The 14006-nt window shown below is 44.2% G+C and overlaps 1 protein-coding gene across 1 annotated transcript in view; it reads left to right on the forward strand.

The window, feature by feature from the left end:
• The first annotated feature begins 1866 nt into the window (after nucleotides 1-1866).
• Nucleotides 1867-14006, forward strand: part of LOC121613993 (adhesion G protein-coupled receptor A3) — a 143559-nt gene continuing 131419 nt past the window's right edge. The window contains exon 1 of the mRNA XM_041947751.1: nucleotides 1867-2084. Within this exon, the coding sequence (XP_041803685.1) occupies nucleotides 1867-2084 (218 nt within the window). The remainder of the gene's footprint in view (nucleotides 2085-14006) is intronic.

The following is a 14006-nucleotide window of genomic DNA, read 5'->3' on the forward strand; positions in this document are numbered from 1 at the left end:
GCGCAGTGCACACACACACACACACACATGCATACTCACACACACAAACACACAGGGGAAGCACCTCGCCCCGGCCCCGGGGAGCCCAACCAGCCAGCTGTCTCAGCTTCTGTCTCCCTGGGGCAAGACACTTTATACACAGGATCCACCATCAACACACATGATTGATGTCACTGGATACACTGTGTGAGCTGTTCAAACTCTCCATCCTCTTAGAAGAATAAATGAAAGTTCCGGGAGTGTGAGACATCAGCCTCATTGTGGTTTAGTGCCAAGAGTCATCGAGTGGCAGGGACGGCAGAATAGTGTTCATGAAAGCTGAAACTGTATTTGTCCCGTGTTTTATACTTCTCAATCATCATGTTCCACAGACAGACGCGTTTATTTTCAAGTCAGAGTCACTTTGTCGAGCACTGCAGGAACATAATGTCACTTCTGAGACAGCTAAAACTAATTTTCTCTTCTCTTTAGACCATTTTTGAAACATTTTTAGCTCAGCAATAAAGCAGCAAGCCATTAATCATCTCCACGAGTCCAACGTTATGTTACCGTGTCAACCTGGTCACTTTCCAACTCATATTCTTTATTTATTGCCATCATTTAAATGAATGTCAGGTTTACAAGTGTGTCCTTTGCTCGTAAAGTGCCCGATGACTAAAGCAGCTTCCTGTGCAGCTAATCAGAGGAGAGCAATATGGATCCTGATACATTAACATGACACTGTAGCACTCAATGTAACATGACAGTGTGAACCAGATTTTATCTCTCATTTCACTTTGGAGCACACTGAAAAGAAAGAACGATGTGCAAGTGATCAGAATTTTTAGTATTCCATAAGACTCCTTCTTCCAAAATGTAAGTAGGTTATAGAAGTTTTGGGAGTATTGTGGTGATCCAGAAGTGATTCAAGGTTTAGATCATTTTCAGTTTGTGTACAGGCCTCACAAAACGGATACAAACAGTTCCTGTGCAGCTGCTCTTAAGTAAATAAAGAGAATAAAACAATCAGCACTTTTCATCAGGTGGTGGAAATGTTTGCGTTTGAGAAATCATGCCAGGCAGTGCACGGTGCTGCAGGTCCCCAGGCAGGGCACAGGGACCTCCAGGGACCTCCAGGGACCCCTGGAGGTGGCAAGGTGGGGAGATAATTGATTATTATTTTATCAGGTGATTACAGTTTAGATCAGGTGATTTGGAGAGGAATGGTGACAGGATGGGAAGCAAACAGTCTTCTCAGCTGTGGTGCTCTGATATCACATGTCAGCATCAGTCTGTGGCCTCATGTGTTTATTTGGGATGTGAAAGTTTGGGAGTCCACGGTGGAGTCTGTCAGGACTCGGCGGGGAGGGACTTTCTGGACACTGCGCAACAAGTCCTAGGGCGCAAGAAGTGGATGATGAGAGTGAATGACAACACGGCGTGCAGTTGCTGAGACAGGGCACGGATTTTCAGATCATTTTTTAGTCTAAACCACATATTTCATTTATGCCGCCGCTCGGAAAAGACATGTCGCAGTAAAGTTTAGCCGGACTTTGCGAGCGCGCCGTTGGAAGTTTTCGCCACACATGCCGCAGGGCAGAAAACATTTTGGAGGACTTACTCCAACAAAGAATGGCAAAGGTGCAGCGCTTCGCAGCCCCGATGCTTCACATTTCTCTCAGGTTTAATCGCAGAAGTAGCGCCGCAAGTTTCGAGCTGTCGGGAGCGCAGCAGGTGAGCGGCGGGGCATGAGATCTGGACTGCGGCTCGACCACAGGCTGGAACTGAATGTGACGGAAGGCGATGTGAAATGGTCCCGACCCGCCACCGAAGCTGGGAGGACATAACTTGAAAGGGTGCGAGCGTTTAAGAGAATCTCAGTCCACCATGAGAGCGCTGAGCCTGTTGTGCGTCATCGTCGGGCTGTGGGAGTCGAGCCTGAGCAACAGAAATTGTCCGGACCTGATCGTTGACAGCTGTCACTGCTCGGCGGAGAGGTCCAAGGAGCTGAGCAGGCAGCACGTCCGAGTCAAAGTAGTGTGCGATGATGTGGACTTGATGGACACCCTGCAGCCCAGCTTCTTACCCAACAGAACTGTTTCCCTGTAAGTAGTTTGTCCTCCCCCTGCCAACACGTCCTACCTACAGCGACACTAATTACTAATTAGGCCGGCAATGCGTGTCCCAGGGACCCCAGCCAAAGTCTGGAGACATTTTTCAGGTAACCTTTTGATCTGGACTTTGTAGGAAACATGGTGAGAAGTCCAGAGTCAATTTTTTTAGGGGGATGCTGTCTAGTGGATGGATTTTTTCTGGGGGGCCTTGGAGCTCTCTAAAGGGCCCCTGGAGATCCTTAAATCCCAGTTAGAGGACCCGAATTCATGGGCAAGAGCATTAAGCATAATAAATTGATTCCACAAGGTTAAACAGCTTTGCCACAATTCATCAGGAAGTCTTTTATCCAGGGTGAATGCGTTTTAGAGGGACGACACACGAGTGAAATAAATCAATAAGTGCAGCTTATATTCTACAGAATAATATCTTTCAGAAATATTACAGGGGCACATTGATTCCCATTGATTAGAATATAATAAACTCACCTCCAATTTACTCCCCAACAACAATATATTAGATGTACTGCAGTAATATCACAGGGAAGCAAATAAAGGGAAAACATCAAATATACAAGATATCTTTTGCTTTCATTGATAAAATATGGTGGTCTCTATGTAATTTTGTCTTTGTAGAACATTACAAACACAACCTTGTTAAACCATCTGCTAGGACTTCATTATTTTATGTATACTGTTTTAATATAATTGACTCCAATAAATACTTCCCCGTCTATTTTACCTGAAACAATTAGTCATGTAATGAATTTGTCCATCGACAGACAATTGGAAACAACTCTGATAAATGATTTGTTGTTTAAGTCATTTAATTAAGCAAAAAAAAAAAAAAAAGTCCAAGCCAGTGCAATGTCTGCTAATTCCAGCTGCTCAGATATGAGGTCTCACTGCTTTTGCGTTTTGGATGATTGGTCAGACAAAATAAAATATCTGAAGATGTCACCTTGGGCTCTCAGAGTGAACAAGTAATGAAAAATAATCAACAGATTCATTTTATTATAACCTTTATTTAGTTGGTTAACCTCGCTGACATCAGGATAAAACCTGATGTAAAACACGCAGTTGGTCACACTCAAACACATATAAACAGCCTCAGAAGCAATCACACATATCTTGCAAATGTTCCAAAATTAAAAGTTGATATGGTGCAAAATACTGCATGGCGGTCCTTTCAAGTTCAGCCTTTGCTGGTGGGCTATCAAGAGTTAACCAGACCTGGGGTCTGCTCTGATGGACGGTAGTTTTAACATTTGAGAAGAGACATAATGAGGCAGCTTAGGTAGGAGACATTCAGAAACGAGAATGATAGTGTGTAGTTCTTCTTCTTCTATCTATTTTGCAGCCGTACTGTTGAAACTGTAAGATAGTTGGCAGCAGTGACAAGTGCAACAGATCTTGCTCTTTTTCACTGAATTGCTGATTGAAAGAATGGACCCTCTGCAGTCCTGAGAGCCCACGTTTGAGCCACCATCCCTGCGGAAGCCGCACTGGAGCCTCACCTGTCTTGTGTTGTTACACTCGCCACCTCTGCATAAATCTTTGCCTTTCACCGTGCTCTTTAGGGATATCATTTGCATTGTATTCAAAGTTATTCAAACATAGATTTTGCGCTCCGACGGGGAGAAGCCTCCCTTAGTATTCATCTGTTCCTCTCTTGTAGATGAAATAGCACTTCAAACACTTGAGGGGGTTGATAACTTTCCCCACACGTCCCCCCCTCTCTCTGCAGATGCACAGATTGACTGCTAGATTAATAGACTGTTTTATTCTTGGAAACTTGAGGCCTGCCTTCGAAGTGTGAAAGCAAATACTAAATGTAAAGGCCCTTGACAAGTTACAGCCGTCCACTCATTCTGAACTAAGAGCGCAGCTGATTAATGGTAGCACTTTGCTTACTGCAATTTATTTGGAGTGGTGTTTGCTTCCGTGCAGGCAGGGGCGCTTTTGTTCTTTTATGCGGTTAAAGGCTTTGTTTTGTGCTCAACATTCATCAGAGTGGGGCTGTTTTGTAGCTTGCAGGTACTAACGAAGCTTGATTTTTAAATTGGTCTGCGTAGATAAATAACACTGAGAGCTGAGGTTTGCCTTAAAAATCTACAGTGAGCTTCAAACTGACCGGTGCTCTCTCACTGAATGACACCTCAGGACTTCCCTCGGTTCGCTTTAGAAATGCGGTGTGTATGCTGTGTTTTGATTAGACCACTACAAATAAGCCTATTCGTCACTCAGTCCTATTTCTTGGTGAGCTAAATCCTGCAGCCGAGCTCGAGCTGGCCAGGAAGCAGTTTTCCTGCGTTAGGAAATGTGACCTTTGTCAGGCTGAAGTGGCCTCCCTGCTCGCTCTTTTGTTTAGATGTGCTGTGCAAATAAACAGATATATCAAGGGAAGTATGCACATACCGATCTCTCCCTGTAGACTGCCCTACAAATCTCCCGAATGTCTCCCCCGTGCTCTCTTCATTTTCTCCCGCTCTCACCACCTACACAGACTATGAGCTCCTTGTAGAGCCATTTCCTCAACGGCAGCTCGAGCACAGTGTGTCAAGTTCAAGTATGCTAACCCAGATCCAAATGCCACCTCTAATTAAAGGCGCAGATTGGGCTCTGTTGCTTTTCCTTTTGCCCTTTATCGTTGTATCTATAAAATGTTTATGAGGAACGGACCCCGCAGCAACGCAGTGGCTTGGAAATGCCAAGAAAAACAACTTGACAAGGCAAATGAAAAAAACATTAGCATAAATAAAAAGATGAAAATGAACTGTGCACGTTGCAGTACGACGTCCCCCATTAACACCTCTGACTGTTTTCCTTATCGTTCATGCGGGGGGACCGGGAGTTAGAGGAGTTTGGAGCTCGGCCTGACAGCTCTGTTGACCTTGGGACCTATCTGGTGTGATGGTTTTCGAAGGCGCTGCCTCTCTGCGCAGAGCGGCAGCTGAAATTGCAGCCGACACCTGTCTCGGGCAGCGCTCTAACAGGACGACCCGCTGCTCGTCCAGGAGAGAGGAGGGACGGACTGAGGGGGATAGAGTGAAGATAGGAGATAGACATGGAGAGCCATTAGCGGAGCAGAAAGAGCGACAGAGAGGATGCTGGGAAAGTGGGGACGGGAAGTGTTTAGTAAAACGTCTGATTGAGATGATGTGACAGACTGTTTGGACGGGGAGGCGCTTGTTGCTAGCTGAACGTCTGAGTCTCTTCGCTGCTGGAAACTGCATGCAGAGATACACACTGTGCACTTACATAAGTGGAAAATTTAAAGTTCTCATGAAGTATTACAACTGCTGCTGTTTGCCCTCCTACTGAGCTGTTGTGTTGGACCAGACCTGGCTGCATCATTTGCATAATATTGTGACGACTTACTCTTACCTGCTGAGTGGAGCTAGTCCAATGTGCAGGGTTTGATTGGATGTTCAGATGTTGCAGCCAAAATTGATTTCCAGCGGTATAAACTTTGTTGTGATATGAGCAGGTAAAATGTTGGATAATATTGTTATAGTAATATTCCTTTAACAAGCATCAAACAAAGAATTCAGATGGTTGACAGCCAACATTAGTCCTGCCCTCAACAATACATTACATAACTAAATCTGTATAAAACTCGTGATAATGAACCTACAGAGAATTATCACTTTACGGTGCACTTCTGTAGTTCAGCTCATTGTTTTGTTTTCACTGTTCTCATAGAATCGTGTTCATCTGCAGCAGCCTGCTGTTTTTAGAAATAATTCTCCAGAAACACACCGCCACTACTGCACCTGCTCAGCGCCAAACAGCAGACAGACCAAGTTAGCACCAAGCTGGTGAACATAATGGAGCATTTAGAAGCTAAGGAAACAGATATTTCCACCAGGAGTTGGTAGAGACCAAAAACAGAGCGAATAGACGCCTGAATCCAGATGAATGCTAACATAGCTCTGCATCTGCTGCATGCGTAAAAGTTGTGATCTTGAATATTTTCATTTATATGAATGTGTTTTAAGTCACCATCTATTACTGAATGAGTTCACACAATAGTGATTGAGCCTGTGGCCACCGATGAAAGCCTTGCAATGCATATTTGCAGTATTACAAATTGGGTGTCGGTCTCCACATTCCTGGAAAAAATTGTGATTGCTCACAGAATGATGGAAAAAGGCCAATTACTGTCTGGCTTTATATTCATTCGACAAGAGTTTGTTTTGCTGCCCCCAGAATTATGTGACCTGTAGTATTAACCTTCATTTGATGTTACAACCAGGTCTGAAATCGATGAGTCCGGTAGCTGATAATATGTCACTGTTAAGCTCATGGCTTGTTCCTGCTGCTCCCAAGTGGCAGAAAGAAAAGTTACCGCAGGTTCAGTGTCAGATCCCTCAATAATCTGATCTTAGCTTTTTAGAAATGTCACTGGGCTGGCCTGCCTGTGTTCATGGCTTTCTGTGTTACTGTGCATGCCTTCAAGCCATTCATCTGCTTCCCAATAACTGCAAACATTAGCTAACATTGTTGGCAGAGATATAGCGTTATTAAAATGTGACATGCTGCGTATTAGTGCAACAGTTTCTGAGGATGAGATGCTTTTGGGTTTTTTCAGTCAGGGCCTACAATGTGCGATTCTTGAGATGGATGCGATTCGACGAAAAAACTTTGTTCATGCGTTTATATTTCTGTTAAAGCTTTTGATTGAGATTGCGTTCATTGTTTTCATCTTCAGAGGTTACTTCGTTTCTAGGTTTTCTACTTGGAAACAAAAGATTGTCTGTGAATATTTTTTTGTCATGACATAATTAACTCTGGCAAACAGTGTAAAACAAAACTACATTACTTTAACAGCTTAGGATAATTACCGCTTTTCATCAGGAGCCGTGAAAAGAAATGAAGCATAAGCAGTCCTCAAAAGGCATTTTGTGCCTTTTATTTTCATTTAAATCTATTTTGAATTCCCCGAACGCTGCAGGGGAGATGCAGTGTTTCTGATTTACTGTACTTTCAGCTGCTGAAAGTGATCCTCTTCTGGGTTTGTGCATGTGCTCTCAAGGAACCACGCTAAGCTCCTCCAAAGCCCTGTTTGAAGGAGAGAAAATGAGGGCATTTGGTCCGGGCCCAAATCTGGAGGTGTTTGGCACAAAGTAGCCTGCTCTGCGGGCCCTCATCATCACCATCATCCTTTCAGAGACAGACAGGAGGGGCTGTTTGTGGTGTCTAGAGGGAAATGATCGGGACGAGGCCGTAGCTGGCTCCAAACCACTACAAGAACTTGTCAGTCATCATGCCAGTGCAGAGAAGGGCCCAGAAGACAGCACAGGAAGCGTGGCTGTAAAGCAGCTGCCGGGTTTTGCATAATGTGCTGCTGCACTGTAGGTGGACAGTTTGTGGTATCGTCTACAGCATGAGCATAAGAGTCACATGTCAGTATTGATCCGTGTGCATCTTTTCTGAACAAACGTGGCATGTCAGAACACATTTTATTTCCTGTTTCTTCCCCTCAAATGGCTTTTCTGCATACACTCTTGTTTTTTTTGTATCGCTATAAATATAATTCTGTGTGTTCTTCTCTCCCCTCCTCTCATATTCACTCCCTCTCTCTTATTTTCCTCCGCTGCTATTCCTTTGGGGCTTTTTTCTCGTCTGCCGAGGTGCTGTTTGTGCTCTACCCTCTTCAGAGTTCTGAGTACTTCTGCATGAATATTTCATTGACATGCACACATAGCCCGTCCATATTCTCCTGTGCATTACCTCACTGACAAACCCTGTGAGTGCGCGCAGGATCGAGACATCCGGGGCGTAAAATGCTCTAAATGATATGTCACGCGTATGCACGGAGAGCTGGCTGTTAATCTGAAGAGACGTGACCAAAATGACCCTGATACAGTGTGCTGTATCTAACATCTCACGCTGCGAGGAGTCATGCCAATCCCTCTTTCTCTTTCTGGCTCTCTGTTGGCGTCTCTCTTGCTTATCTCCAGTGATATGGAAGATTCTTTTAAAAAAGGCAAAAGGTTCATCTTTAGATGAGTGCACTCTCCAATATCAGTCGTCTAAGCCCCAGAGGGCGTAATACTTTTAGATCCCCAGCACTCCCCCCCCCCGCGATAGCTAGCTACAGCCAAGAACACTTGCCCTTGTGTTATCTGTGCGCTCAAGAACCGTGAGGTCAGGGTCGATCAGTCATGTTGCTGCATGTTAGAAGCTGCCAGTCTCCTTAATAGGTAACTGTTGATTTATCTCTTTAGCGCCAGTGGGTTAGTTTTGTCAAGGTCTCCTCCGGGCTTCTGTGGATGTATATTGATACATCACTCAGAGATGGTGCGGCTCCGGTGGCCTTCAGATCGGCTGTGTGAAAAGCTCTGTATCTACTGTTCATGTGGCATGTTCCAAAGAAAAAGCTGGTCAGCTCTGCTTTAGACAATAACGATTCACTGATGCAGAGTTCATGACCGCTGAAGGAGAGAGGGGTCTGTAAATTGTGATATAGCCTTGAAAAACCAAGAATGTGTCGAAACCCAGACTTACCATCTAAAAATATTAGGTAAAGATAAATACAGCGTCTGCCAAGGATACTTCTCTGCTTTGCTATCCCTGCCTCCTCCCTACACCACTGAGTAAATACTAAAGTTACTTAAAGGGTCATAAATTTGAGAGAGCAGAGGAGGCCAACTTAGAAGCCTGCTGCCTTTTCCCTGCTTCCTGACTCATTGTAAAACAAGGTGATTAAAACTCCGATGTGTGTCGCAGGGTGTGATCGCAGCGCCGAACGCAGCTCTCCCTACCGTCTCACGGGATCCTTGGCAGGCCATCATCAGCTCCGTGTGCTGGCGTGTGCGCACATGTATGACTGCGTGCGTGTATGCATGCTGTGTCCGAATCGGGGAGCCGCTGTGCGTGGCTGTGGGTGTATATGCAGGAGTTTTGGCAGGTGTCAGCTTGCATGTTTGTCGCTGTTGCTCAGCTCGATCAGTGCATGTCATGGATATTATGTGGTCAGGTCACATGATGGCGAGTTGAGCTCTATTGCTGTTATCGCTTGTGACTAAGAAATACATAGGCATAGAGCCATCTCAATCCTTTATTAAATCCGTTTAGGTTTAGCTTTCAACATTTATAAGTCACTAATGTTTTTGCAAATTAAACTCAAAGATTCAGGCGAGATCTAAAATCCCCTTTTTTAGCTGAGAGGCTACAAAAAGACACCAGACTTTTTTTTGCAACTTGCTGTCAACAACCTGAAACTCGGACGAGCAGCAGGAGATATGAAATGTTGACGCAATCCGACTCAATGAAACAAAAAGTGCACACCTCATTTTTCACAAGCTCGCTCCAAACACAAGGAGGTCCTGATGCAGAGCTCTGAAGTTGGTATTAAACTTGACAGTGATTTGATGTGTGGCAATGTTAACTAGAAGATACTGAATGCTTAAAGTGATGCAGGAATAACAAGTTCACCTGTTGATCGTCTTGGCTGAGTACAGATTTGCCGGTTTGCAGAGAGCACATCAGGCACACAGCTGCCAAAATTTTATTACGGCAATTTGTCAATTTACTCACAGCTAATCTCGTCTGCTAGTGATGTTTGCAGTTTTAACTGGTGAAAGCCAGAGTCAGTGCTGCCTACTGATATATTACCTCAGTCAGCCAGCTCAGGTGGAATAGATTGTATGGGTGTGGTGTTTCTCCCCACAAGGACACATCAGCATGGCAGAGAGTGGCTCGTAGGCTTCGCTACATGTTTTCCTACGTTGCTCATAATTGGCTAATAAAAGAGAGCTCAAGAGATAAAACGTTCAGTAAGGGATTAATTAGCGTGAGAGCTTAGTGATTGCGAGTGTTTTGCCAACTGAGATCTAAAATGAGACCAGCTATCAGACCCCACCCCTGTGCAGGACTAAATCTCCCATGTGCCCTCTTGCTTCCTGTCAAGAGAGTGATGCTGCTTCTTCTTCTTTTTTTCTCCCCCTTTTTGATGTCTCCTTTTGTGCCATGAAGACATTCAGCAGTGACACACAACGTTAAGGCGTAGTGTGAGCGTCAGTCGAGCCGCCAATCTTCTGTGCAACGATGAGACTTTTCCTTCACGTAGTGGTCTGCATTGAGAAGGGTCGCGTCCCAGGCAGATGCGCCTCAATGTCATGCAGAGACCATGTGAACCTCTGTTCATACCTGTAGGTAACCCCTGAAGCAATGTCTGGTTCCTGTCCAAGGCCAATGTTAGTAGATATGAAATGTTATTTTGGTTAGCTGTGTCTAGTAACCTGATCCTCTGAAATAATAGAGGGTTTGGCTGTTTGAAGAAAAGTGGCTTGAAACCATGAGGCCAGCGGATCCAAAGGTTTGTAATAGTTCACATTGTGATCTTTACTCCACTTGGTCTTCATGATTGGCGTGTTGGAGGGTGTCTGTCGAAGCTATTTTTGACTCTGTTCCCCTGTAATAATATAGTTGGATGCCTCTGGTGCGTGGCAGAGCGATGACTTTTTAGCTGGACCTCACAGAAATATCCCAGCTGTGGCGTGAGGGGAGAGGGAAAGCCAGGGCTCCTGTTTTAGGGAAGGATTGATATGAATGTCGCTCGCTGTGTTTAATCGCTCCCCCTGTAGTCTCACGGCCTGAGGACTGATGCAAGCTGTGACTTTGGAATTATGTGATTTAAGGCTGCAGCTATAGATTGTTTTCATTATCAGCAAATCTGTTGATTGCGTTGTTTCTAAATCTTCAGATTGCTTGTTTCTTCTGACCAACAGCTCAGATATTTCAGATTTCTCTCATATAAGACCAAGGAAAGGAGCAAATCCTTACATGTGAGAAGCTGGAAGCAGCAAATTCTACTTAAAACAGACTTAAATGATAATCAGTTATCAAAGTAGTTGTCAGTTTTCATTGATTGACTAATTGTTCCAGCTCATGTGATTTTTCTAACATTTCAAACAAGATATCCAAATACGAAAACTTTGCAACCTTACAGTTCTGAGCTCATAAAAAACAAATTCAGAATTTTAAAGAGCAACATTTACAAGATATGAACTCGTGGTCAGAGGTTTTGTAGGTTTGCTATGCTGGCTGACTGTAGCTGGCACTGAAACACAGTAGGCAATGACATACAGCATTTGCTGCAGCCCGCAGAGACAATACTGACTCCATGCACTCCCTGTCATTGAAAGCAGCTTATCCGCAGAGAACATAATTGATAATGTAAATAGAGAGCTGGACGGACGCTCCAGAAGTTTGTCACAGGCTGTTTACATAATGTTCAATTCTGTTTTTCCTGCGATTTCCTGGACGTTATGCAGAAGCCTGAGATAGGCATGCAGAGGTCGGCAAGCAGACGCACACACACACACATGCGCAGCATAGCACAGCACAGGACACGCTTGAGTTTGCACAAACAGAGGCAGCCTGTCCCTGAGTGGGACGTCCGTCCGCAGAGGGAGGTGTAGCGGTCTGGTGAACAGAGGGGAGACGTGGGACAAAACACAGTGACAGCATTGGTATCCCATGATCTCAGTGCTGACTACCTTCACTTCATCACACCATCCATGTGTGGCTTTGCAAAAAGAGCTGCTGCACTTTTCCAGAGCTTGAAGTGACAGTGTTTTAGAAGAAGGAAATAAAAGTAGAAAACTCCACCTGGCCTCTGAAATGGAAAAATATTGTGAGGGCTTTGGTTATTTTTCAATAAATCTGTGTGTGAAATATTGCGAAATTGACCCATTCAATCTCGCAAGTAGTTTCTCACCACGTCCAGTTGACTCCATGCTGGCTTATATCTGCTGCAATTTTCTGCTCTCGGAGAGCTTTGTGTCAAGATGAATCCAAACTGACAGAACCCCAGCAGGATATTGATGTCTGGATCAACAACAATAAAAATCCATATGAATTGTTGCTTACACACTTTTGCCTCCCTAAATGGCTGCCTGTAAATCTTGTGGTCTATTCCTACACAGCGTAGGTATTCTGATTGAATTGTGGGAAAAGGGAGGTGTTTTGCACACTGAATTTTACAAGCTCCCGCATGTTTGATTCCTGTTGGCCGAACCCCGCCCCTGACGAGTGATTGTCCAATTGCAACTGCAAATGACCATGTCAGGCCTGTCAAGCTTTGGATTTCTCCACATGCCGAATGTTGCATAATGGGCTGAAGCAATAGCATTACCTGTTTCTAAAGAGTTTTGAGGGTGCCGTCTTTATTATTACCTATGTAGACACAATATGTAAGGACTGGATTAAACAGTGTGTTAGCCTGCTCTAGGCTGCAAACATTAGCATGCCTGGCCGACTTCTTACTTCTTCCAGTAGTAACCTAGTAGACTAGCAGCATGTTATTAGCTAACTACATTATTGGATGCTGTTAGCCTTAACCTTTTAGCATGCAGAAAGCAGCCATCATGAGCTTATTTGATAAATTTGCAGGCTTAAAAAATCAGCTGCAGATTTAGTTTTCAACTAACTCAGAGAGTTTTTGCTTCAGCATCACTTTACACTAAAGCTGATAAAATATTAAAGCGACAGTCGTCATTTCTGCTGATAAAATCCAGCTTGATGGCTTGAAATATGATGGCTGATGGCTTGATGGCTGCTTTCCTTAACTTTTGTTTGAAATTGAAGACCAATTGTTTAAGAAATGACTGTGAATTTTGAGTGGTGCTATCAGTAACAGGCGTAGCAACAGGAACGAAGGGAGGCAGGATTTAGTGAACAGTAAATTATATCCTCTAATACTATCCTCCGTGGTATTATACTGTTTGTATCTTGGATAGGCTCTGCTAAATTTTGTCCTGCACTCACTCATCACTGTCCTTTCTATCCAGACGGATTTGGCCTCTGTTTCTTCGTAAATGTGTGTAATTCTAAAAGAGCTGAGACGTGATATTCTCAGAAGTTTGCTTTTGGGGCAGACCCAAATGTAAATACAATCTTGGATGTTGACATGAATTTGCTGACACAAGTTTGTGTCCATCCTGGCCTTTCGCTGAGAGGGGACTTCCTATCTTCAATCCTGCTTTTCCTGCCAAGACAACTGTTATCACTCCGGGGAGAGACGGGTACTTTCCCCAAAGAATATGCACAAGCAAGCTAGTTAGGCTGAGTAAGGAAATAAACTGCCACAAATGAAAACTGCAGACTTTATTCACAGAGTATTTCTTGCTTTTTGTCAAGAAAAAACGCAATTTTCATATGTCATGTCTCTTATACTTTTGTGAGCAAATGTCTAGTTCTTTTCATGAATTTATGACCAGTTTGCATGTCTGTTTGTGCAGTGTGTGAGTCCTCACCGTGACATTTTCACTGTACACACTTCCGCTCTGCTCCCCGAGCAGTCTGGCCAGCAATTTGCCCGTTCAGCACAATGCATTGTGGGATCTCGCTGCTTAATCCTAGGTTTAAAATTGAGCGTACGTTCCCTGCAGCCATAACGAGCAGAATGTCGTCACAGAAGAGACCGTTGACACATCCCAATTACCCGTCTCTCCCTAGACCTGGCCAATCACTCCCAGAACCTTATTAAAAGAAGATGGGAAGGCGGTGGAGGAGGGTGGGAGATCTGACCTTGTGTAAGGGTGTGTGTGCGTGTGTGGTCATACTCTGACAGGAGATACGCAACATCACACATGCAAAAAAGGTCTCTTCCCAGAAGATCACATGGGCATGCACAAATCCACAGCGTCACAGAGCGGCCCTGCAGCGGATGATTTAAGAGCTGGCTGGAGCAATCAATATTTTAGCAGATATGAAATCCAGAAACGCCATCCAAGGTGTATTTAAAATGATGTGAATCTGGACTGTAGAATAAGCGCAAGATAAATCATTAGCTGCTTGCGCTGCTGTACTGTAGCTTACAGCTCTGTATGAAATGATGTGTGTGTGTGTGTTTGTGTGATTTTAGAGGATTTTTACAAGGTTGAACTAAGTAGTAATAATATT

This window comes from Chelmon rostratus, chromosome 11 (genome assembly GCF_017976325.1).
Source record: "Chelmon rostratus isolate fCheRos1 chromosome 11, fCheRos1.pri, whole genome shotgun sequence".
Classification (NCBI taxonomy): Eukaryota; Metazoa; Chordata; class Actinopteri; order Chaetodontiformes; family Chaetodontidae; genus Chelmon; species Chelmon rostratus.